Source organism: Watersipora subatra, chromosome 11, assembly GCF_963576615.1.
Source record: "Watersipora subatra chromosome 11, tzWatSuba1.1, whole genome shotgun sequence".
NCBI lineage: Eukaryota > Metazoa > Bryozoa > Gymnolaemata > Cheilostomatida > Watersiporidae > Watersipora > Watersipora subatra.
The window spans coordinates 28645721-28673710 of NC_088718.1; the positions used below are offsets into that span (position 1 = coordinate 28645721).

Sequence of the window (27990 nt, forward strand, 5' to 3'; positions counted from 1 at the left end):
TATTTGAGTGGTATTGTAACCAGAGGTGTGCTTCATGTTGGATTAGAACACATATGTGTCATACAGTATAAAAGACTGACTAATTGCGCTTTCATTTGCATAATAAAGTACACGGTTCAACATAATAAGCATTAATGATGAATATACGTATACTAAAATAATATATATACATGGTCTGAGTCTTTAAAAATATTTTTCATTTTGTTATGCATATCTGTAATGATATAAGGGTTGCGGAATAACAAGGACAAACTGTAAAGCTGCCACAATATATAATACAATCCTAATATTATTCTAATATTTGAATAATAAATATTTTGGTGTTATCAGAATTGATTCCAACTTAGGTTATTGCCAATTATTTAGTATTCATATGTCATTTTCATTATCACATTGTTGGTAGAAGCACATAAAACATTACAGACATTTATTTAATTACAACTAGAAATTCCCTTGTCATACAGCCCACGACCAAAGGGATAATGGAAAAAAGAAAGGGTACTGCTGGTTGAGAAATGCAATATTAGCAGTCAAATGGCACTGCAGTGCAATAGGATAACTGCAATGGTAACTGTAATGTACTGGGTGTTATTATATACAACAAATAGCAATAATGGAAGGAAAAGATTATATGTTTATATATCTTCCCCTGCAATAGGAAAAATGCAATATTGGCCAAAATTAGAAGTAAAATGCACTGATATTATTAGAATAACCAATATTATTAATATAGTAATAATAGAAAACCAATGAACAATTTTGTTTACATTTCAAAACGTCATAGCTAACAATATCAAGAAGTTGTGATATTTATATAGATTTTTAGAAACTATTTAAAAAAGTGTTTGGTCATGACAAACAGCAATAATGAAAAGAAAAGATTATATGTTTATATCTCTCTCTCTGCAATAGGAAAAATGCAATATTAGAAGTAAAATGCACTAATATTATTAGAATAACCAATATTATTAATATAGTAATACAGTAATAATAGAAAACCAATGCACAATTTTGTTTACATTTCAAAACGTCATAGCTAACATGCCTAACAGTATCAAGAAGTTGTGATATTTATCTAGATTTTTAGAAAATCTAGTTAACAAAATTATTTAGAAAAAATAATAACAGTAACATATTGCCCATCATCGATGTTGTTAGTGTGACTATAACACTTGAATAGTCATCCAAACTTATAATTAAATATTGTAATAATCTCATAAGAATCGTTAGAAAAAATATCATCGTCATTTCCTTTACTTTCACTGCTTTGGACATCAGTTAGAATACCAAAGTACTCAAAAGTTTTTTAAATGTCAGTTACTTTGAAATCGGCAAAAAAAGAAACGATTTCAGTTCTTCTATGTTAATTACAGAAACCTTCGGCAATTTGCCAGTGCTATAGACTGGTGAAACGTGCACGCTATTCTTTCGTGAAATGCGCACGGCTTAATGGTTCTATTCTTTGTTGCTCGCGGTTCGTTTGCCGCTCTTAATTTTGATAAAAGCAAGGCTTGGCAAGTTTTAATAACAATTTTCGGCCAAATTAATCTATCTATTCGTGTATAATCTGATCAGATGGGTAAGGTTTAGGAATACGTCGACAATTTCCAAAGCATTGGTAACATATTTAAATAGGTTTTTATGCGTTTTGTATCATTATTACACTTAAACGACTCTACACAAAAATGGTTAAATTTGTTGATGAGTTTTCGGTACAAGGGTTTGCGACGTTGTTGATGAATAATTTTTGTGAGTTGTGTGCACATGCATTTATCATAAAACTCTCAAACATCGTCTGGTCGTGGGAAAATTATTGACAATATTGGAACTAGTTCTCAAAGGGGAGTACTTGTAACAGTGTATGGCAAATATTCATTCAAAGAAAAGTATGTGAATATAGTACAGCAAAATATTTTTTTCAGAAAGACCATGTACAGAGACTAAGATTCAACATTGTAACTTTAATGCAGTTTTAATAGATTCAGCAGTCTCATTTATATAAGACTCTTGTCGAAAATACTGTGGCATCAAATTAATTGTTTTTTATTATTTTGAAACAAAGAAAAAGGATCTCAGAGCTTTTAAATGTATGAAAGTTCATTAATTAACATTCAAATGATAATTTAAATAATCAATTAACAACCAACAAGTGTCACTGCATAATAACGTAGGACAAATTATGTACATAGTTCGAATATCATATGATACAATCTTTTAGCACACCTTGCATACGTGGTTTAAAACAGACAAATGAATGGATGAATAACGGCTCTTATTACAGTAAAGATTATTGTAAAACTTATTATGGAATTGCTTTCTCAAGCTAACAGCTACCTTCGTTGTGAGCTCCAATTTTGTTACAAAAGTTTTTTTATAACTCATGACATATTGTAGGATTACACAAATATTTAGAAAATTAAAGAAAAATATCTGAAACACTTAAATAGTAATTTGATGTCTCAATTAACCATACTAAGCTTTTGTGTCATATGTAGGAAGAGCACAAAGTGCGGCGTAAATCTAACTCTGTAGTTATCCACTCACGCAAATAGTTTTTGTGCGTGGTTAGACAACTCTTTGTAAGAAATTTATTTTCTGATTATTGCAGCGCGCATGCCAAGACGCGCCCGGAAACACGAGGTGCGACTAATCCATGCGGTGTGCTAGATCGTTGTCTTAGTTTTTTGTATAATTGTCAGTCGGTTTGGTGTGTCATTTGATGCGCGATGCTAGTTTTGTTTGAAACTCCGGCAGGGTATGCCATATTTAAATTACTAGATGAAAAAATTCTTAAAAAGCCAGATGAAATCTTTAAGAGCTTTCAAACTGTGGAGTCCGCCAACCGCATGGTCGCTCTTAAAAACTTTTGCAAATTTGAAGACACTACACAAGCCCTTGCGGCTGCAACAGCGTTGATTGAGGGAAAGATGAGCTCAGATTTAAAAAAGGTATAGTTCTTTTCAGGAATACGTTTCTTAATATTTTTAAACTTGATATCACAGTTAGAGAGCAAACATGTAATCTACTATTCCAGTTATTTTAGCTATTCTATTCTAGTTACACCAGGGTTATTTAGGTTCTCTGGCTGCAATAAGTTGAAGCGCTATCGTGGTCAGATTTTACAAAGCTGTGAATAACATGATAAGAAATATTACATAGCCTAGTGTATGCTGCTAAACTGCAGTTACTTTTTCTTGCTTTCTTAATTCTTTAGCATTACACTTGCTAATTTGAAGTAGGCTAATTTTTTATGTATACTTGTTCATCTTTTGCTTCTCTACTCGAATAGTAGCATTGGTATTAACAACGTTTTATGCATACAAAATTAAATTCGGTGCAGTACAGGTGTCGATCCTAACCTACAATATTCTTGAACATTTCAATTACGTCGTTAAGAACTATTTTAATTTTTATATGCTTAAACCCTAATCATTTGCAAGCTTGTCTTGGATAGCCTCTGCTAGTCACAGTCAGACTTATGATTCGATTAACTCTTATTTTGGAGGGCAATATACTTCACTCTTGGTTGTTAAATGTCTCAGATCTCAAAAGAAATGCAGTCCAAACAAAAATTGCGGATTTCTTTTGCAAAGAAAATTTCAAATAGCTCTCATTTGAGACTGCTTCAGATGCTGAACAAAACTTTGGAACTCTAGCATACCTAAATAACTGAAACGATCCGATAAAATCGACTTGATTGTCTATTGATGCTCTCCGACATTATCTTTAGGATTCAGCACTAATGCGCAGAGGGGTTCGTTATGGTTTGTGAAATACTGACCATGTTTTGTTTTTTGTATTTTGTGTAGTAAGACTATAAGCATTACATAATGCTACATTTCACATTCCGATTACGTAATAAAATCAAAACTTGTTAAAACCAATGTAAACCCACTTGAATAGTTGTAGACCAACAGCAACACATCTAGATGTCAACATTTTAGATTAAAATCAAATGTCAATGTGCGCCAGTGGCAGCACTGCCATGCAAGGTTAAGTAGTAAACAGCATGGTTTTATTTATATAAGGGCCTGTCCATTAAATATGGGTATAAAAAGTTATTTCGCGTACATATGAGTTGAGCTGTTATTTTTGTATGCTTATTATACACATATTCAACCATGCAAGTTTGAAATTTGCAACATTTGAATCATTGATTCTCCAAACTGCAAATTTTCTTCCAGCAAAGACGTAAAGTCAATGTTTTGTCAAAATTAATTGATTCTATAAGATTTTTTAACAAAGTCAAACTCATATTGCATTCATTAAATCTTTGTTAAGGTAATATTGTGAGAGGCTTGATAAATTCATAATGGAAAAGCATAAGTGTATTGAAAACGTCTCTGGTTAATTTGATCTATTCAAAGGGAATATATTTGTCACGCCATGCATGAAAAATATATAAAAGTTGATGCCAGGTAAATAAATTTAACTTCAAATGTAAACTTTTACATATTCTCTTATTAGATTATAACACTAATATATATATATATATATATATATATATATATAGTGAAACTCGGATAACTCAAACTTCAAGGGACCGAGCAAAAATGTTCGAATTATCAGAGTGTTCAAGTTATCAGAGCACTGTCACAAGTCCATGTATTTACTTATTTATTAGTAGATACATGTACATATACAAACTATAGTATAAATCAGAAGCACAAATGGTTTGTTTCAAATTAAATGCTTCTAATGTAAAGTTTAAAACGTTTTTATCAAAAAGTATAGAGATTTTTCTATCACTTGAGATTGGTTTGTTGTTTGAGGTGATGTTATTGCCAGGACATTTTTAGATTGACATTGGCAAAACTTGATCGTTGCTGAAATGCTCAAAAGAAAAGACATCTTTTTCTTTTGAGCGTTTTACCCACGATCAATTTTGCCGATTTTTCTTGAAGTTTATGCAAAGATTACCTTACTTTACCTGGGATTCGTTAAAAGCAACACTCCGAGGCAGTTAAATTAAAAGTTTTACGAGGTTTTACGGTACATTGTATATCACTCACGCTTTTTGAATGGATACTTGTTGAATGTACACACGTATTCTGTGTTTAGGTCAAATGATGAATAGTTTTTTTTAACTAAGACAACGTATACGTTTAATTACAACAATTTTTAAGACGTTTTAAACATTCAACATTCCGACATTGATTCAACACGGAATCAACGTCGGAAAACTATTCATCACGGGCTAGCCGGGTCACGCACTCAAGGATTTTCGCCACGCAAATACAAAAACAACATGCTGTTTTTGTTTTGTATGTGCGTGGCGAGAATCCTTGCGCGCGTGACCCGGCTAGCCCGTGCTATTCATCGTATAGCAGTATAAATCAAATTTCACCCAACCTTTAGAAAAGTCGTTGACAAAAATATTTTGCCGATGGAGGTAATAACGACGCTTATGAATTACGAAAAGTTGAGGTTTACCTCTATGGCTTGGAATAAAGTGATTTTCTAAAGCGATAGCAACCGTTTCGGTAGCCGTTGGGCAAAAAGTTCGAATTAACAGTGTTGAGTTCGAGTTATATAGAACCATTTATCATTGCTTGGGAACGGACCAAGCAAATCCATTCGAGTTAACCATGTGTTCGCTATATCCGAGGGCGAGTTATCCTTGTTTCACTGTATATATATATATACCAGAGAGCTTCTCTGTTGGCCTTATTAAGTTTCAATAAATGAATATTTAATCCTGACACGTCATACATTTGTATGATGTGACACTTTTAATTTAATAAGCAATATTGATTTGATCAATTATGAATCAGAATTATTGGATTATGCCTGTTTGTCATAATTGGTAATGAGATTATCTTGAAAACTACAATAATTAAATTGTGTGAAGAAATAAAAGGTAAGAAAATTCTGTCTCCATAAATACAAAGGAACTAACACTATCGTAGACAGGTTTTATAGTAAATTGTGCCTTACCTACATCATCAGTTTCATTTATGAGCATCATTGGTTAGACTACTATTGACACAGTTAAAAGACACATCACAAAATTGCTGTTTACTTACAAGGTGTAAATGAAGATATTTACACCTGGCGGTGTATAAACAATGGTTTTGTAAGGTGCCTTTTCATCTAATGTGCGATACACAGATACTGTAATATCCAACCATCTTGATCATGGGAAATTCTCCACATTCAAATTCATGAGTATTATATTTGAAAAAAATCAGAGTTGTGTCCAGAAGTAGAGCCATTAAGTCTTTTGTATGGGAGCGTCTGGCAGTTGAAAAATTGCCACCTCTTTTTAAACATAAGCTGGTTTGAAAGAGGGTTTACATTAAAGTTGGAGGGTAACTTCTTTGCCATTGGTCACTGAAAAGGATTCGTATATGGCTGGTAGGGAACTTAGAGAGAGATGGTAAGACGACAGGTCGTTGGTAAAGCTATTGCAAGAGATGCAGATACATTCAACGCTCAATATTCATGCAATCTTTATTGTCATAGTCTTAGAAAAGTTATCAAAGTGAAGCTTTGACCTTCTAAACCAAAGGTTGGAGGGACCAAGGAAATTCAACAAATTCATTATGTGAGAAGGGATCGGGAGTTGTGTCAATGGTTTTGAGTAACTAACAATTTGTAAAATAAGAAAAGAAGTTACAGCTGTGATTCAAATGGATTCAAACTTCAAGTGTCGCAATCATGTTGTAGTGAAATACCAGACAAAGCCTTGAAATCCCCTCCACTGTATGGCCATTGTAAGGGCTTGTGATATAGAAGATAGGGAGTCTTGAGTAGTTTCTAAAGAAATAAGGATTTAAAATTTGTTATACAAGAAAATGACCAGTCATAGGTAGAGCAAAACCCCGGAATAATCAGACGAATACTGTATGTGTTTGAGTTGGATAAAACTGCTATATCTAGATGGGAGTGATTGAGTCGTTCAGAGCTTCTGCAGTTATTTGGATCGGTAGATATTTTGGGTAACTATTTCGCTGAATAGCTTCTGCGTATTTCTGTTTAGTCTTCACTAGTGTCATGTACATATGCATAATACTAAATTTTATAAACTTATATTATGTTATATTATTCCATATAAATATGCATTAATGCTAAATTACAATTTTAGTCAGCAACGTTTTGTTTTTGTAAATTTCAACTCAAATGGCTAATAACCATACAAAAATCGCAGCATCACGTCATACATAATTCGCTGTTCATGCGCTATTTTGCTGGTCACATGCGTTAATCTTTTAATAATCCCTATACTTTTTTCATAAAAAGCATTTTTGACACCTTTCACATCTCATGTTTAGAAGTCTAATGGGTAGTACTAGTCAATCAAGAATGTTGACACATGGAAAATAGGTCAACACAGACCAGTCATTTTGTGATGTTACGTCATACATGTCCTAAATAGGCCCTCACAACCTCAAGATCCGGTCAAATTAAGCAAATGTGACATCTCATTCAGAGTTTCATGCTCATTTCAATACTCGTTTAGATGGGACAGCTCACAAGTTGTATATTTTTAAATGGAGAAACAAAATTTAGTCAAAACCTAACTGCCATATCATAAATTGTGGACTGGCCCATAAGTAATGTTTCCTTTTGGGTAGTCTAGTCAATGAAAGTGCCAACTGTTTCATAGCAACATGCGCATAATAGATTATCCATTCAACTTAGACAAAATTTAGTGCTGGGTATTTGAGGCTTTTGTTAACCTTTAAGGTAACTTAGTTTAGTTGTGAAGACAAATCAAACTTTCAATATTATTTTCGGTACATTTTAATAGTAAATCTGCTGTGCATTGCCTAAAACTTTGCATTTCACTATCTATTATTATGAACAATATTGCATCGTTATTGCATAAGTTCAAATTCAGAAGTTTTTTTACTGTTTTAATTTTGTTTTTATCAAACTATGTTAAATATTTCAAAAACCACTAGTGTAAATTATATTCTTCCGATTATGGTGGAGTTCTAAAAACCATTTCTCAATTTTTTGTTACAAAGGCGATTCCTATATGAATAATTTCGTGTTTGAATGCATCCTTATATAAAAAATAGACCAAGGAAAGCGAATATAGATTTGGTTTTGCCGACTTGAAATGCGAAGAAGCTATCATCATAAAAACTTAGTGGAGTTCAAATCTCAAATATCGTTTAAGGTCTTCATCCAACATTCTATACTAAGTTACTAACTCTCCTCAATTCTATACTACGTTACTAACTCTTCTCCATTCTATACTAAGTTACTAACTCTTCTCCATTCTATACTAAGTTACTAACTCTCCTCCATTCTATACTAAGTTACTAACTCTCCTCCATTCTATACTACGTTACTAACTCTTCTCCATTCTATACTAAGTTACTAGCTCTCCTCCATTCTATACTACGTTACTAACTCTTCTCCATTCTATACTAAGTTACTAACTCTCCTCCATTCTATACTAAGTTACTAACTCTCCTCCATTCTATACTACGCTACTAACTCTTCTCCATTCTATACTAAGTTACTAACTCTCCTCCATTCTATACTAAGTTACTAACTCTCCTCCATTCTATACTAAGTTAATAACTCTCCTCCATTCTATACTAAGTTACTAACTCTCCTCCATTCTATACTGAGTTACTAACTCTCCTCAACGTAAGCTCTAAGATGATGCTTCAACTCCTGTTCTTTCAGATTGATGTTTAACATTTCCATTTTCCACTTTTTCTACACAGCTGCTCAAAAAGGTAACAAAAGACACACAGGAACAGATTCTTGTTGCTGATGCTAAGTTGGGCAGCACCATTAAGGAAAAGTTTGAGGTCTCATGTCTGGCTGACTCATCAGTTCAAGAACTCATGCGCGGCATCAGGAGCCAAATGAGTAGTTTAATTAGTGGCATTCCTGACAAAGAGATGTCAGCTTTTGCATTGGGTAAGCTGACAGGACTTAGCACATTTCTCTTACAACTTGACTTTATATTCCTATAAATTTAACAACTGTGGCTCATTTCTGATAGTCACCGCTTATATCGATTAGGCTCAGAAATAATATCATATTGCTGGTTACAATCTTCCTACGATCATATCTGGAGAAGAGCAGGAACTTCTGATATATTCAGCTAGCGCAATGGGTGTAATTTGATGTGGTTACTAAAATTATTTGTTTTACGTATAATCTATATATTAGTATGGCAGTGTGTGTGTCTGTGTGTGACGCTTTTCAGCCACAATTACAGATTGAGATAAAAGATATTTGGGAGCGGGATCCCAACTCTCGATATTGAATTTGGTAAACCAACCACCTTGTGGTGTTTTAGAAAAATAACTGTGTATATAATTTATCTCTGCACTTTATCAGATCACATGATACTTTCTGAAGGCGCCCCGTACTTTCATGGTCCTAGCGTGTGTTAGTTCGATCTGTACTTTTCTTTTGTAATTAAATGGGAATAAATTGGAAGCATCTCGGTATTGTTTAATGTTTGTGTTCTTTCCAAGTGTATGTTACGCTTCAGGAAATTATGGTATTACAGATACTAACGTGCCTAATATGAAAGGAATTGTAGACATGAAAAAAATAAACATGGCCGAAAGGCAAGCATGAATAAGAGTAAAATGCGGGAAAAGGTTACCATAGATGAAACATTGAAAACCAAATGGTTTCTCTTGGCATTTTAATGGTCAACTGAAGACTAACATGAGAAGTCTATTGCCTGTGTTGAAGGTGTTAACTAAACAAAGAGTACACAACTGCTAAAATTTTGCGAGTCCTGCTAGTATTTTACTACTAGCGTTGTTACAAAAAGTCCTAGCGCTACTTTTTATTCATAAAAATAGTTTCACACCCTTACTCAGATGTAGTATGAACTGAACCTTGTCCGCCTTAGGAATTCTCATTAGCCCAGCATCACTGTTTTAGGTCTGGCACACAGTCTTTCACGATACAAACTCAAGTTTTCTCCTGACAAGGTTGACACAATGATAGTGCAGGCTGTCTCCTTACTCGACGATATGGACAAAGATCTCAACAATTATAACATGCGATGCAGAGAGTGGTACGGGTGGCACTTTCCAGAGCTCGGTAAAATTGTCACTGACCACGTAGCTTATGCTAAGGTATAGTTGTCACCTTAGGTTCTCTCAGGGAGTAGAATGTAGCCTATCTATATAGTATACAGTCGTTCAGACTTGCTTAGCTTGTTGAGACAGTCGTTTGTTGAATCAAATGGTTCCAATATAATATATTGTAATGCATTAAATCAGTTCCTCTGCCAAAAACTTTTACAACACAAGACAGCTTGTAGCTAATTACACAAAGTGATAACAATGAATCCATTATATAAGAGAGATAAAACAACTTGGAGAAGTGGTCAATAAATAGAGATTTTTATTGTTAATTTACTTTAAATGCAAATCGACGGGTTAGACATGAAGGTTGTGGTAGAGAAATGCAGAGTAAGTTTAGTCTCTGCTTATCCTTTGTTGTTATTTATATATAAATTCAGATTAATTTCACTTTGTGCATCTTAGCTTTTATTTACAAAACTGCCATGTTTAAAACTTCGAATGTTTTCAGAAATTCTACTCATTGTATGCTCAAGTAGTTACACCAATTTTATGTTGTTAAGTTTGTAGGCTGAGGTGATAAAAAGTAGCTATTCCACTGTACATTACTCTTTCCCAAGAGTTCATATAGCAAAAAATCAAACCATTGCTTTGCGACAAAACTTTTATGAAAATGGTTTTGTCAATTTTAATTTGTATCCTGAAAAGTTCAGTGCAAAGTGATGTTTTTACCACAACTTGCGTAGCTTCATTCTTGGAGTAAAGAGGTAGTCAATCACACCCGTGAGTATTATCTCATCACTTAAACGGCTTGCTTGTGGACAACTTGGTGACCTTGTCTAAAAACTACTGCAGGGTCGTACTAAATAGTATAAAGACCATGACCAGGAACATGGACATTCTTTCTAGATAAAGCTTTCACAATTCCCTAGAAACCACAATACCTTCTAAACTTGCATCAAACAACTGTCCTTGATGGACGTTCCTTTCCAGGCACTGCTTGACCTAAGCATGGCTTAAGTTCTTGTTAGTCATGGACCATGTTGTTTTAGTTGTGCTCTCATGTCGGGTGAACTATTTTTAGGTTGTGCGAGCAATTGGACATCGGACAGATGCCGTAAATGTGGATCTGAAAGATATACTGCCAGAGGAACTGGAAGCAGAGGTCAAGGAAGCTGCTGAAATATCCATGGGTTCTGAGGTGAACTTAATTTGTTTTTCGGGGAGAGCCAACCTAATGTAGTTTTGACTGTAGTTTGGGTTTACATCGCTATCTTCTTTTAATCACCCTTATCTCAGGTTTCTGATGAAGACATCATGAATGTGACACACTTGTGCGATCAAATCCTGGACATGCAGGATTCAAGGGCCAAACTCTATGATTATCTCAAAAACAGGATGTACGCCGTAGCGCCAAATCTTACAGTTCTTGTTGGGGAGATTATTGGAGCCCGACTCATTTCACATGCAGGTAATATGGCCATTTTTGCTCATGGTCGTTGGTCTGCAGCTAAATGGATGTCAAGGCTAATTTTGTGAGTCTTCTAGAATGGACTTATTAGGCGCTGTTTTATGGCAACTGTACGTTTGATAAACTTACAGTTGCCATTTGATGGTGGAGATTACAAAATCATGACATGATGTGAATGCATGACATGATTAGTATTGGATACAATATTCAAGGTGTGTATATACTAGTTTATTATATGCAGGTAGTCCTCATCTATGGGGTTATATTTTGGAGATCCCATCGGTAAATGATTCTGCCATTAAATGAACCCTCCTTTTGAGCCCCTGATACGTATATATGTACTAGCTGTGCTACCTGGCGTTGCCCGGGGAATAAAAATGTCTTTGGACAGAAAATTGATTTGTATTTAACATATAACAATATTTCCCATTCTAGCTTTCAAACTACATACCACGAGAGAAGTGCTTTGTGTAGTTTAAATAAATTAAGAGAAAAATAAAAACAACTGTAAAGGTTTTAACACTTTGTCAAACAACTGTAACTTTCAAGCTGTTAGCCAGGCACATTGCCAATGGAAAACTCCAGTAAGCTGTTTAATAAGCTAGGCTTCTAATGGCGGTAAGCCATGACTTTGCGTCTGCATTGTTGTCCAGCTACAGCTATTCTAATAATAGCTATAGCTGGAATGACAGACAGATATACGACATACAGACATACTTTTCTTGAAATATATGTAGATATAGACTAGTTACACTGTACTTTTTTACCATTTCTCTTTCTCTGCTGGGGGTCCTACCACACAAAGTTGTCGTCAGAATAGTCACTTTTAAAATCACTGTTGTCACTTTTAAAATCACGGTCGTCACCTTTTTCAAGCTGGTAACCAAAACCACCTCTTTCTTCACATTCGTTATTTTAAGACAAATATCCATTCTGGCGGCACTGGGTTGTGTTGAAAACCTGAAACTTGCTCAGCTTGAACTTTCGCTAATCAAAAGCATGGCTCAACCAGCGATCTTCACAAACTTATTAGTGATGTTTGGGAGCGTTGCTGATTACTCCGCGAAAAGTGATAGGTGTTTTAGTTTTTTAGGGCTACACTTCTTGTACTGAAAATAGTCCAAGATTGTCTTTAATAATCACTGTCAGTCACAGCCTTGGAAACGGATTTGCTGTCAGTTTGTCGTGGCATTTCATTGCTGTTTACTTAAATCACCTGTCAGTCTATAAATGCTGGGCCAGATGCTTCAAACCGAAACTAGTGAAGTTTTGTTTGATCGTGTTGATTTACGGTCAAATAATAAGTTAGTAAAGGTATGGCCACACGTAACGAATTTTTTGTTGGTTCTGACCGGAATCACGAAATGAACAAAAAACACAAAATTATTCGGCCAAAATTCACAGAATTATCTGAGCTGTGCATGCCCACAGAATTCGCCAACGAAACGCTTTTAATTGGCTAAACAAGTTATTAACGAGCGCGATTCTAGCAGCTTTTGCAATTAGTTCAGTTCATATAACGCGCGCATAATGACACACAATAAAAATACCAGTGCAATTCAACATAATACACACGATGCAGCTGCTTAGATTTAGACCAGGGGTATCCAAACTTTTTGCAAAGGGGCCAGATTTAGCGTGTTAAAAATTTAGGGAGCCTACCTTGGCGAACATTTTTTACATATAACAGCAATTAATTTAATTACATTTTTACCGAGCCAATATGCGTTTCATATTTGCTTTTTATTTTAATTTCAGCTGGCTTAAGCATGTGTTTGGTTCGTTTGAAACATGCATATCAAAATTGCATCGACATTATAATTGAAATTTAATAATCACTTCACTTTTTTAACACTAACTTTTTCTAACAGTTGAACAGAAGTAATTGTTCTCTTGGGTAGAAATTAAATTTGAAACATGAAACTATCTCATTATGGCAGTTTAATATTTATAGAATTTTTAAACACAATTACAGAAAAATGAACAAGTAATGGGCATATCAACAAGTAATAGGCATATCGACAAGTAAGTGGCATATCGACAAGTAATAGGCATAGCGACAAGTAATAGGCATATCGACAAGTAATAGGCATATCGACAAGTGATAGGCATATCGACAAGTAATAGGCATATCGACAAGTAATAGGCATATCGACAAGTAATAGGCATATCGACAAGTAATAGGCATATCGACAAGTAATAGGCATATCAACAAGTATTAGGCATATCAACAAGTGCAGGGCTCATTTAAAATAAGACAGTAATTATAAATGTTGATTGGATTTTTAAATGTTTAACACGGAGGTAACAGCACTTCTGCCCAATTTATTAACCCTTTGAACCCTGGTCGTTTTTGTCAGTGATGTCAGTAACTCTAAGCGATCTGTCCAACGATCATAAGTTTTTAAACTTATTAAATATAACTAAACATGCTCATAATACAATGATATTTGGTAAAACATTACTAAAAAGGTCAAGCAACCCACAGCAAATGTCATCAAACAGAAAAAAAACAGTGCGTCACCATTATTCGTGCCAAAACTATAAAAGTTCGTACGATTTTAAATAACTCATAAAACCATTTACAGTAGCAGCATTTTCATTGAGCACATGTTCATCATCATTTCATGATTCAAAATATAGTGGAAAATTATAGTTAGTATCATAAAATTCTTTATTTGCATCACAATCATTTAGGACCTACCAACAATTTTTACGCGATACCGCTCTAATAAAATTTGTTATTAAATCGAAGGAAGTGAAGATATTTGAAAATTGTTACAAATGGATTAGACATATCTGGTCAAACATCCTGTGCAAGGATTAATCTGATTGGTTTACGCTGTTACTTAGAAACTGCTTTTGTAAACTAAGCCATGTGAATGCCAGAATTCCAGCCGTTAGGGATTTTGACACACCCTCCGCAATGCTGGAAAATCGGCCGTAAGGGTTCAAAGGGTTAATTCTACAGGCGGGCCAGACGTTATTGATTTTATGACAAACTGCGGGCCGGATGAAAATTGACCCCGGGCCGCATTTGTCCCGCGGGCCGGACTTTGGACATGTCTGGTTTAGACATTATGGCTACAAATCGTTTCTTTTTTAATAATAACAGTTTCCCTTTTAGCAGCAAAAGTTTTGTGGTAGAAAGAGTTGCCATATTTAGGGCAATCAAGTCAGTTGCATCGTATTTACCATGGTGAGTTGCCGTAATAATTTTCTTGCGTGCCGCGTTATGCGCTTCGGACTATATAATTTTAAAAGTTGCTAGAGTCGTGCTCGCTAATCAACAATAGCGCAACCTAAGCAGTTGCATCACGTTTATTATGTTGAATTGCCTTCGTACTTTTATTGTGTGTCGTAATACATGTCTTGGACTATACTAATTACTAAAGCTGCTAGAAAAGTGCTCGCTAATAATTTTGTTTAGCCAGTTAATTAAAAGTGTTTCGTCGACGAATTCCTTAGGCATGCACAGCTCAGATAATTCTGTGAATTTCGACCGAATAATTCTGTGTTTTTCATTCACTTCGTGATTTCGGTCAGAACTCAGAACCACCGAAAAATTTGTTACGGGTAGCCGTGCCTTTGGTAATCCTACTTACACAATCATCATCACTTCGTCAATGTCACCTATAGTGAAAAATGGTTGTCTTGTCTCTCACTTTTCAATTATCCCTGTCGTCTGGTCGTCAAAATCGTCATACAACATGGGAGGACCCCCTCTACTCTCAATCAACTTTTAAAAATAAGCGTCAACTTTTAAGAAGTATATTAAATTATAACGTATTCTTTTTCGTTCAGCTTTTGCGTGTGCATGAGCATGTAGAGATATGTTAGGCTAGGCTACATGTGTAGTTACATTTAGCTATTCCCTATGTGCGCTTTTTGACATTTCTGTTTTCATTTAGCATGTTTAGTTACCATATGTCTTTTTTATAGGATCAACAACCTTTTATAGCTTCAACAACCTCAGATATTATCCTAACACAAGATATGGTACATGCTTGAAGCTAATGTTACCGCTAGCGTATGTGTTTAATATCTACAAATTCAATTTAAAAAATTAATTTTGCATTTATTCTCATTTAGCCTCTTCAAAAATCGTTGCGATATTTATGATTTTCACCATGCCTTCATAAGTCCGAAGTCGTCATAAGTGAGCCAGCCAGTCGTTAATTGAGGACTATTTGTATCTATATATATTATTATTACTTTTAACCAGTGTATACTCCCGTTGTTGTGTTAATTGGATATTTGATTTGCTTTTTCAGGATCTCTCATGAACCTGGCCAAGCATCCTTCATCTACCATTCAGATCCTTGGCGCAGAGAAGGCTCTGTTTAGAGCCTTAAAGACTAAACATGATACACCAAAATACGGGCTCATCTATCATGCCACCCTTGTCGGGCAGACTAACCAGAAGGTACTTGTGATAGTTCATTAGAACAAGTTGCCTTTAAGAGGCCTTAAGTACTTTGAGTTTAGTCTCGACTACTACGACTGTATTACAACTCCGACTGTATGTTCAGCTGTTTCAGTAAAGATGCTTTATATATTCAGTCATTGATCCAAATCTGATTGGTATTTGAAAGGTCACTTTTACTGAAAGGTAAAAATGTGATATTTTTTTCTTCTATTTTTATTGGTACATGACACTGTAATATTGACCTGTCGGTGAACTTCATGTCTCATTTCAGGTGTTGCTCAATGCTTAGTAATGATTGTCAAGTAGATACTGCAGCTTGAATTGTGAAATCCTGTAAATGTGCAGCTTTTGTGCCAATTTTCTTTTTCCATTTTATTGTCTTTAACAACATTTGTTACCAGAAGTTTCTAATTGCCCTGTCATTTGCTCTATCATGCTACGACTAGGTTTTGGAACATTTTAGATAAATATGTGAAGGCTGATGTTCTTCCATGACCTGTACTTTTTCAACATGGCTGGCTGATCGTTAAAATTTTCTTAATTATATTGATCCGATTTTTATCGACTCGAACTGGTGTAGTGTAAATTCTTTACCAATATTTTAGCGTACGGACCTTCTGTTGATCAACTAGCTGTTATGGAAAGTTGCTCCAACAAAAAGGCCATGGTGTCTTACGTATTTGAGTCACCCATGTACTTTTAACAGCATCGTATCTTGACTAAGTGCATTAGAAATGTTTCTGAATGAACTGACAAACATCTAAAGTTCTCAGTTTTGTTTGGAATTCATTAAATTTATGGTGTAAATTTTCAGTGCAGCTCCATGGCAAATTGTGCATCTATAGAACTAGAGCTCCAATGCACTAAAACTCAATGTACTTGCCCCTCTTATAAGTTTACTTCATCAGTGGTTGCTGGCCATGAAAATTGTGCGATGTTCTGTGACTTGTTGTTTGGTAAATTGTGGGTTAAAAAGTATCTATCGTGTTTATTTGTATTAATAATTTATTATATTGTTTACCAATACATACCAAATAATACAATGGTGTTTTTATCATTAAGGTATGCGGTTGCTGACATCAGTTAGTTGACACGGTAGTAAATGAGTGTCTTGTTTCACTTGCTCGCACTTGTCCCTGGACTCTCTTCTCTTGACACTTCCTCAACACATTCCTTGATGACTTCGTCCTTGACTCGTTGAATTTCTCATTCTTTGACACGAAAAAGTGTGGTGCGCTTCAATGATAAAGATATGTTTTGCTGTTCTTATAGTTGAAAGGAAAGATTAGTCGTATGCTTGCTGCTAAAGCAGCTCTTGCCATCAGAGTGGATGCCTTGGGAGAGGCGACAGACGCGGAGATGGGTGCAGAGCACAGGGCTAATCTGGAGGCGAGACTAAAGATGTTGGAGACAGGCCAGTACCACAAGCTGGCTGGCCGAGGCAAGAAGAAGGCTGACATGGACAAGTACACGAATAAAGCAGAGATAAAAGTTTATAATTCAGCTGCAGACTCGACTCTTCCCGTCAAGTCTGAAGAGGATACGGAGCTGAAGGCGAAGAAGAAAAAGGTAATTGCTTGGTTACTTAGGCGACTCAGCTCATGCATAGTTGACGCTTTAATTTGTTACTTTGATTATACCATGGCTCGTTAATATACTTACATATATTACAATATTACTCATACATTACAATTTTATTTTTAGAGGTGTAACATAAACTTTGCACTTGACTTAAATCAATTTAGCTTACTAAACCATTTAATACCATTTTATTTAAACATTTAACAATTTAACTTACTAAACACATACTTAATGCGAAGTTTTAACATGTATTTTACTAAACTTCAACTTTGTCCTTGGCTTAAATTTTATCACCAATCTGTTTCTGGTTTCGTTTTGCCAATATTGTATAACGAATAGCGCTGAACTGAGAGAGAGGCAGAGAGAAAGAGGGAAGGGTGGGGAGGGAGAAAGAAAGCTTCGTATCTCTTTCAGGCATTGTGGGAGGAATTTCAGTGAATAGAATATTGGTATCTTCATTATATTGACGTAATCAGCACGCTGACTGCCAAATTTGAACTTGGAGATCAATTTTTGTTGATATTGTATGGCAAAAAAATGTCATATGGCGGGGACCAAAAACCTTAGGTTTTACATCATAAGGTGAAAAAAAATTGTAATACAGGGACATCGTAACCCTAGGATGCATTGTATAACTGTAGAAACATGTTTAGAGAATCCATTCTGCATTCGTTCTCTTTGCTAAAAGCTGTATTATGCTCAAGTTGAAGGTACATTTGTACTTTAGAGATCAATGGCATTTTTGGATAGGAGAGGTTGCTCTGAAAGGATGCAAATGCAATTAGTGTAAATTTTAAAACATGTGTTATCCTTTTTTATAGTTGGCAAGAATGCAGCTTTGATGAGCGTGTGCAACAAAAGCTTGAACAGTAGTATGTTCGCTTTCGTTTGATAAAATACATCGTTATTAACCCTTTCGCAGGCAAGTTTTTTTGGGCTATTTGAGACCCCGTGTGCAGATTAACTTTTCACAAATTGCTTTTAAAAAAATCATTGATACACTTTTATTTATGATATTGTATGCGTGTATAATTATGTTTTTATTATACAGGTAAATACAATTAAACATTCTAAAGTCGAATTCTTATATAAGTGTTTCTCTAACTATAGTAATTTCGGAAGCATTTGCCCTTGCCGAGGCCTACACCGCAGTCTTGACGTGTGCTTATTATTGTTCCTTTATAGCCTTTGCCTATAGCCTTTTGAAGACGCCATGACAGTTAAAGAAAGTCGTTGCACTCTGGGAAAATATTCAGAAAGCAGAAACAAAAGGAGAAACAAGCTACAAACAAAATTCCCAATTTTATTTAAATACGTATTTATTTCAAATTTTTCATTTGTTCAGTATTGCAAAAAGATCTCTTTTTTTCTCAAAACAGCTAATTTTTTGGTTGCTAACAAAGACCAATGTATTGTAGTTTACTGTTAGTGAAAAATAAATATTAAAAGGTAATAAGCTAACCAGAAATCAATTTTTAAAAAACGTTCGCGTGGCAATATAATAGTCGCTATGCCTGCAGAAGGGTTAACTTAACACGTAGTTTCTTTATCCGATGTTATAGACATAATTGCAAGTGTCACTTGAGATCTGTGAATAGTAAATAGCTTATCGCTTTATAGAATACTGAGCTATTCACTTCATTGGATAAATATTTCACCAAAAGATGAACATGTGCCAAAGTTGAAATATCACTGTTATCATTAGCTTAATTACTCCTGCGTTTAGCAAAAATCTTGATTGTCAACTATAGGATTGACTGTTGGAAGGTTAAACTATCGTAAGTTTAATCGATGATGTATGGGTGTTTTACTAGGCAAAAAAAATAAAAGCTGAGCCACCTGTAGAGGAGGTAAAATCGGAACCAGAAGTGACTCCAACACAATCTGTGAAGAAGAAAAAGGTGAGTCCTAGACTTCGTTAGGATAACATCAATAATTGGATTTCTAAGAAAGCATCTGTCCGAATTCTCACAACTCTATTTGAAGGGTAGCGACTGGGTGATATTAAATTTTGATATTTAAATGGTAATAATAAATTCATTATTTTTTTCTCATGACATTCATAAAACCATCTTGCTCTGTGTATGCATTGAATAACTAACTGAACGCATTTGTCACTTCTGTATATTCTGTCACTTGAGGAGTTCTCTGTATATTTATAGAGAAAACTAGAGGCTGCTGAGGCAGACCAACCACAAGGTATGTCCAGTTCTCTCAAGTCGCTAATCTCTAGCTACAGGCTTTGATTCTGGATAGTGGGATTTCATTTAAGGCTGGTTCACACTATATCGTCGTATCTCGGCGTTGATGACACAATACTTCAGTGATCATCAATGATAACATTCTTCTCACTATCACATACCCATCCGCATCAGCAAATACTTTGTGATGTAGTGGTCTCATTTTAAAAAAAAATTTCTTCAAAGAAACCTTTTTGTTTTCACGTGCTGGAATCAGATGTTAGTCCTGCAGCAAATATTCTAAACGGAAATGAATAAATCACGCTATCTCGCAAGTTACTATCGCCGAAACGATTCACATTGTAAAGGCGGTTGTCGATGCTCGGCGAAATATCGGGAAAATTTAACAGAACTTGAAAATTTGCAAACCTTCCCGACATGTCTGCATTGCTTTGTCGATGCCATCGGTTTACGGTTTACATATCGTCGATGAACGCCGAAAGGAAAACGCTGACATACGGGGGGTATAGTGTGAACCAGTTTTATATAGCAGTATGTCGGTGTCAATCATACAAGATATCGGTGATATGTCTGTAATAACACTATAACAAACCCATCTGCGTTTACATCATCAAATAGTCCACAGCATATTGTTCCGATTACACAATTCGGTTGTGAAATGATGAAATACTAGTCCCGCAGCAACTATCACAAAGAGAAATATGGATTAAATAATCCGTGACAGCCAATCACCATGGCAAAAGTGATGCATGTTTCTTAGACTGTTGTGGATACTCGGCGTAATATCGGGAAAGCTCGCCAGTTACAATGTTTCCCTGACACATCTGCGTTATCTGGGCGATGTCATCAGCTTACAGTGCACTTAGTCGACGAATGATTGCCGAGAGGATAACTCCAACGTATGGCAATATATCGTGAGCCAGTCTTCAGAGATGATACTACAGTGGTGTGCATAAACTTGGAATCACCAGTTAAATCTTCAAATATGTATGTTTATATGCTGTTGTCTAAGAAATTCTTTGGAGTTAAGTGCCTCAACCCCATCAATATATATATATCATTTGAAAGGGAAAATTCTGAAGAACAAGATGATGCCAAATATTCGAAAATATTCTCAGATTTTTATCGCTGGGGTGGATCTACCGAAAGGCAGACTTATTGCAGGCTATGAATGTTGTTAGTGAAAATTGATAAAATAGGATACAAACAAACTCTTTTATACAAATTGGTGGCCCTGAAAAGGGCCGTTGGGTTATTGTTGGTCTTCAGAAGGACTGGTAAGGTGTCTTGAGCTGAGCATTAGTATTTTATTGGCCAGCCCTTGTTCTTGATCACCATCTGACACCGTCGAGGCATGCTGTTTACCAACTTTCTGAGCTCTTCAGGAGTGATGATGTGATGCCAAGCATGAATAATCTTCTCTATGAGCTCCCGTTTTGTCTTTGGTTTATCTTTGCTGACTATCACACCAATACGCTGCCAAAGATTTTCAATGGGATTCAGGTCAGGGCTTTGTGCTGGCCAGTCTATTACCCTCACATTACTTCTGGTCATCCACTCCTTGACTCTCTTGGCACGGTGGCAGGGTGCATTGTCATCCTGGTAGTACCAGGGTTGGTCGTTGCTGGTGAACAGGCTCCGAGCACTTGGAAGCATGACATCTTCCATAGTCTTGATGTATTTGTCTCCATTCATCATGCCTTCACAAATGGAGAGTCTTCCCACACCAAAAGCTGTCATGCAACCCCATACCATGACTCCAGTAGGGTGCTTGATGGTTGGTAGCGTACAAGCCGGGCTGTACTCCTCTCCAAGTCGTCTCCTCACATAACAATTTCCAGAGTGGTTTTGGATGGTAAATGTTGACTCATCACTGAACAAGACCCTTTGCCATTGGGCTGTTGTCCAGAACCGTTTATCTTTAGCCCACTCTAGACGACGCTTTTGTTGTTTCTCAGAAACTAAGGGCTTGCGCCTTGCCTTGCAGCCTTTCAAACCATTTGCAAGCAGTCTTCTTCGCACTGTACTGGGGTGAATCTCAATATCTCTGTTGTCCTTGATCTCCTTACAAAGTTGAGTACTGTTCAGATGTCTGTCAGCGAGGGATCTTCGTACCAGGTACCGATCTTCACGGATAGTCGTCTTCTTGGGTCGTCCAGCAGAGTAGGTGGGTTTAAGACTGCCATTGGAGGTCCAAGTCTTGATTGCTGCGTAGACTGCCTTCTGAGAACAACCAACTTCCGCAGCTATCTGTCTTTGAGTCTTTTGCTGTTTGTGAAGGTGCAGAATGATGGCTCTTCTCTCTGTAGATAACACTTTAGGCATGGTAAAGTTCAAAGTCAAACTGAGTTCAAAGTTAAACTGAGAATGAATAAGACTTCAAGTGTCCTGCTTTAAATATGCAACAGTCAACAAATTGCATAACTGAAATGCCATCATGATGGGATTTAGGATATTTCACTTTCTTTGAAATTTGACAAGCAGTAAACTTTCTCAGCTGGGAAGGTTTGTGCTAACCTGTTATAACCAGATTACGTACAAGACCAGATAAAATTGCTAATCTGTTTAATAGGATTAATATAAATCACTCAGAAATGATTGTGTTAAATCAATCAATGCATTGTTTGAAAGCACATCTTCTGCTGATCAGATCAATATATAATATCTGGCATGGCATCATAATTGGCGGGAAAATAGAAAGCAAATGGAAGATCCATTCGATATAGAGTGAACAAAACAATGTGATTCTAAGTTTATGCACACCACTGTATGTTATTATTTATTATTGTTTTTGAGCCCTTATGTAATATCCTCTAAAATACTGCTCAATACCGTAAAAGTTCCTTGACATTCTTCTATTCCTAGCCCTCTTTGTAATTGTGTTGGTTTTCTTAAGACTTCTTTTTAAATGCCAAACGGCGTTTTTATATTGCCTACAGTTGCATAAGGTAGGGTAGGTGCGAGTGTAGCCTTAGGTCATCAGCCAGGTTTGATATGCTATTTGATTCATCAATTTTTTACGATAACCTGACTGACCATTACCTGTCTTTTCCAGCCAAAGTCAGCAATGGTCCTTCTCCTGAGAAAAAGAAGAAAAAGAAGAAAGTCAAACAGGAAGCAGACTAGAGATCATTTTGTACATTTTCTACCCGAGCTAAATTTTTATCTGAAATTCTCTGGCTGTAAAAGTTGTTGATTTTAGTCTGGTCATATACACTTGGAGTTATATTCCCATTATACATGGATAATACTACTACTCATTACTTTAGTACATCTCTATGATTTGTCAAGTTTCATGTCCTTCACCTAATCATTTGAACTGACACTCATTACAGTGTCAATTATATTTAGGTTACGGTTTCTGATTGGTTAACTTCAAACATGGTAATTCCTTATTTTGGAGAGGATATTTTCCTGAGGTGTTCTTATATCGATAACGCGGTTTTATCATAGCATGCCAATCAGTGCAATGAATTTTAAGACCCCAACTGAGTTCAAATGTATCCGATGGTCGAAGACAGCGGGTTTTATTTTCAATGATGCAATATTGGTCTAATATGATAGAAAACCGATCATCATGACATGGGTCATTCTAATATTTGTATCAGGATGTCATTGTTGTTCCACTGGTTGGTACTATTAACTAATGACTTTGTTCACTTCTCATACTAATGTACTCAGTAACATGGTATTATGACACATCGAAGGCGACAAACCTATGGCATGGCTACGAAACATTAATGTGATGACTCTTGCTCGTACCAATTAACAGAATCTTACATGTACCATGGCCTTGTGTAGACTCTAACATGTGTTCAGTACCATTTTGCCAAGTTAGCTTTGTAATCAACACGACATAACGTTTTGTGGCTAGCTTGCCTTTCGGTCTTCTGATATCATGGTCTAGAGCTGCCATGCCGCTGAAGCATGACAGCTTTTTTGAAGGCATGTGCCGGTACTGACAAGGCTAGTAAGTTAATGCATTCTCAGGTTGTGCCAGTGGGACTTAGAAAATGAGATTATGAAGAATGACAATAGTTTAGACTTGAATAAAATTAACTGAAGGTATATAATATTTCCTGTGTAAGCTTAGATGGGTCACAAATTCTAGTGAATCAATCAACAGCAATTACTATGTGTTCTCTTCACTGCTATTTGTCCCAATGGCAATTGAGCAATTCGATGACTAATTTCAGAAGATGGAGTAGCAGTATCTACTGTAGATTCTGAACAGTATTCCTAATTAGTTGGAATTTTTTTATTGCTAGTCTTTGACAATGATGTAATAATTATTTTGATGTATTGAACTAATTGGCTGGGAATATGTGTCTATGCTTGCCAAAGTTTTTCCCTTGCTGCGTACTTTGGTGGCTTTGCTACTAAGCTTCTAAAATTTTGCATCTTTTCAAACTGCATTAACACATAAAAATCTATATGTATGTTAGCTATTTCGCAAAAGCTTACTCTACTGTGATGCCTTACACAGCAAATGTGGCATATGGCGAGTAGTAACAATTTCTGTGCCTTAACAGGCGTGAGAAGCGAAACAGGCGCATGATTCGCTATTAGTTCTCCAGTTTGCTCAACAATCTGATTTGTTTGAAGGTGAGTAGACACGGAGTAAAACAATATTTGAGCTTTTTATGGATTGCACTTCATTTTGAACCATCTCTGTACCAGTTTTCGTTTCACCTATTGTCAAATCTCCATGAGCAAAGGTAATCTGTACATGTTTTTAAAAGAATAATTCATATTTGTTTCATATAAATGTTATTTCATCTACTCCATCCTACAGGGTACAGACTTGATAGAACGACGCTGTAAATTAATGGCGAAATTGAAATGCAAAAAAGTGAATTTTCTATGTTAGAAGCTGAAATAATAATAAACAGCTATTGTCACTTACCTCCATGATAAAGAAGGCAAATGCAGGAAGGTTCATGGTGGTACAAAGGATTAGCACTGAGTAGTTGACTTGATGAATAAACTGCGATGTTTGCTTTTTTTAAGGACTTATTTTAAAGAAAGCATTGCTTGTACCTTATTTTGCTACCACTACCACTCGTGCTAAATTTCTAAGTTTCTTTATTTTTAATATGTGAACGGATGATGTGATGCAGTTTAATATGCCAACACAGAACTGTAATATTTGAACAACTATCGTAATTTATGCTACTACAGCTTTTAGAAAACCTTCGGGCGTTGAATTTTGTATATCACTGCAGATGTTAAATCACACATTCGCTCAAATCTCACATCGCAAGTCCAGGATTGACTATGTTGGCTTGAAGGCCTTAATGTATTATGTGGTAGAAATAGTGCATGTCAAAAGTGTTGTTCGAAGTACACCATAGTTGAATGCTGTGTAAACCGAAGGTTCATCCTTGCTCAGTACTAGCTTATGGTTGAATAGCGTGAAGGTCTGGGAGAGAAAGCTAGATACTGAATCCATGCATCATGGCTTATAAATTGACAAGATGAAGTGTGGATAGGTTAATCGGAGCAGAAAACTTCTTTATTTATTAGCAGCATACTACCAATAATAAGGTGCATGAAACTAGAAGTTTGAGTAAGGACATTGAGTTGTTTTATTTATTGTATAATAAAATATTTATTTATTCTGTCTAAAGTTAATAAGATATGCCAAAAAATATAAATATAATAAAACACTTTACCAACTGCAGCGGGTATAAATGATCACTGAAACAAATAAAAATAAGTTGCATTCTCTTACTAATATGTTGTGAAGACAACTTTAGGAAGAATTGTCTCATGACTATTTCTTAGTGCACAGAGCTAGTCCTTTGAATTTAAGTTTATGTAACAAAGTGATAACAAATATAAATTTAAGTAGAATACATAACCAGCTATCATAACAATACTTGAGACCGTTTTAATATGAAACGTGTGATACCAAACAATTTTTTGAGGACCTGTTTTGGTCATGAAGCAGAACTGAAACTCACAATTAAAAGCTCTGATTGGTGAGACAACAGAAGCATTTCACTGGTTTCTTTCAGAAATGAATTGACTCAATCGTTATTTAAAATGTAGCAAGTGAAATTGCATGACCGCAAGATATGGCGTAATATTTAAGATTTTTGTGAAGCAACTCTTGGCACTACTAGATCGAAGCTTCCTATTCGTTGCTGCGTGACGACTTCTTATTTACTTGTTTTACCTACCGAGTGTACATGTATATCATAAATAGCCGCTGTTGTAACTGGAAACAAATGAATTGCTAGTAGATTATCAACAAAAATAACTAGAGCGGGTTCTACTAGCTGACAGTGTGAAACCGTCCCGTCTTCTGCTGCTTGGAGAGTGCCAAATGGAGACACTGTACCCAGCGTTCAACATTCTTGTGATCGTTGGACTTGAACTTGTACGTTGCGCCGTCATCAGTGAATATTTCGAAAGCTCGAGGCACATCTCTTGGTTTTCTCCTGCATGCTCTCACAGATTCAATATGGCTGACATTTAATGTTTCGAGTTTGTTCTACAAGCAAAGGAAATTATACAACTTTCAAATGCTAACAATTATCTAGAACACCACAAGGGATGTCGAGAGACAACGAACAATTGTGAGCTTGTCCTTCCTATAACTGGAAGGTTGGGAAATAATCTAGTCGTTAGTTTTAAGCTAATCATAAATGTCCATCTATATATTTGTAGACATTATGTTACCGTATATCCTCGCATCCAAGCTGAGTTTGACGCTAAAAAATGCTACCAAACTTAGGGGTTGGTTTATACGTGCATAACTCTGATCACAATCATGTGTAATGACATTATGCTAACTTAATTTCAACAACTACAACTCGAACGATACTAAGCATGCGGCTGGTGGCCTGTTACTTCAGTTTATTTTATACCATACTCGGGGCTCGAAGAAAAGCTTCATGTGAATGTTCCTTTTTTGTCCAGCTTCTGTTCTCACGATGAGAGTGTGCACGCACACAAAGTGTGCACGCACGTACACGCAGCGCTTGATCGCTAATAGTGCGCTATGACAGCAATAACTGTCTGTGATTGGTCGGTCATACATGTGATCATACAACTTCCATGCAGTTTGTTTGCATTAATAGTACCTCTAGTACAGTTGTAAACGATTTTACACCATTGAACAAATAACGGTTTTCCTTAATTCTCTTCTGCACCTTTTTGTTGTAATAGGTGCGTATGGTGCGTTTTCATTTGTACAGTTGGTTACTACGTTAATTTTTATAAACTCAAGGCTCTTTTTCTAGGGTCGGCTTATCTACAATGGTATACGGTATATCTAAATGGTGTTGGGTCAGAGATATGTAGTCCTAGATTCTCGTCAAACCTTTACATTTAATGCGCTCATAGAGAAACCAAGTCGGAAAAAAGATTAATATTTCTCACCCTTGTTTTCTGATAAGTGATATGATCTCCAGACAGAGTGAAATATCTCTTTTTCCAACGCTTAAATAACTTCCATTTTCCTTTTTTCTCCTTTAACTGCCCCTGAAATAATTAGGATGAATATTGGGCCAAATCTACCAGAAATCTTTTCCCATCTACTAGCTATGACACTTACACCCAGGTCTTGCTACTGGTGACATTGTACATGGCTGTTGAACCACTTCTCTCATTGCTGCAAAGCATCGGCGAGTTTCTCACAGACTAAACGTATTTTGGAAGTGTAAAAGACAAAAGGTAGATTTATGTTTGCCTTCCATAGGCTGTGTTCTGTGCAATATGTGTGGCCGACTACAAAGCTGCCAAACACTTTTAGTCAATATGAGCACAAATAGCGAGCACATCACTCCAAACAAAAACTAAAACAATGTTTATAAAAATATGCGGACAGCCAGTCACTGCCAAATTTGCTTTAATAAATGACGATACATTCTCATTTACTTAGCCTGCTGACTCTATCAGGGAGATCATCGTAACCACAAATATCTTAACAAGCTTTCACCAATTGACAAAAAGCAATCATTCATTCCTATGATGTTTGGCAACTTCTGAGAATTGAAGAACCAAAGCCAAGAACAGATGCACAGACTATTTTTGCTTTGATAATTTAATCTAAGTTCGTATCAAAGTCAGCTTACCGTGATACCAGGTGTACCATCTGGCTTGATGAAACCAGAGAGTTTCTCCGGGTTGTTGCACATGAAGCAAGACCAGTGCTTGCTCACTGGTTCTAAGGTGATGACATCGAAGAATCGGGCTTCCCATAGCTCCTGCCGGAGTGTCTGCTGTTCCTGTTGGAGAGACATAATTCTTTAAGTCATACCGTTATTGGCAAAAAATCAA

At 35.9% G+C, this 27990-nt stretch overlaps 2 protein-coding genes across 3 annotated transcripts in view; one reads left to right on the top strand and one right to left on the bottom strand.

The window, feature by feature from the left end:
• The first annotated feature begins 2641 nt into the window (after window positions 1–2641).
• On the top strand, window positions 2642–23486 carry LOC137408717 (nucleolar protein 58-like). The gene is made up of 10 exons (XM_068095294.1): window positions 2642–2948; window positions 8688–8886; window positions 9874–10070; window positions 11104–11220; window positions 11319–11490; window positions 15765–15916; window positions 17192–17488; window positions 19315–19401; window positions 19663–19699; window positions 22757–23486. The coding sequence occupies exons 1-10, from the start codon at window positions 2727–2729 to the stop codon at window positions 22825–22827; spliced, it is 1551 nt and encodes a 516-aa protein (XP_067951395.1). The 5' UTR covers window positions 2642–2726; the 3' UTR covers window positions 22828–23486.
• Window positions 23487–25252: 1766 nt separating this feature from the next.
• LOC137408259 (ventricular zone-expressed PH domain-containing protein 1-like) overlaps window positions 25253–27990 on the bottom strand; it is a 29786-nt gene continuing 27048 nt past the window's right edge. For both annotated transcript variants that reach the window (XM_068094702.1, XM_068094701.1), the window contains exons 13-15: window positions 27786–27938; window positions 27091–27192; window positions 25253–26200 (exon numbers count right to left, since the gene is read on the bottom strand). In XM_068094702.1, the coding sequence (XP_067950803.1) occupies window positions 25982–26200; window positions 27091–27192; window positions 27786–27938 (474 nt within the window). In that variant the 3' untranslated portion in view covers window positions 25253–25981. The remainder of the gene's footprint in view (window positions 26201–27090; window positions 27193–27785; window positions 27939–27990) is intronic.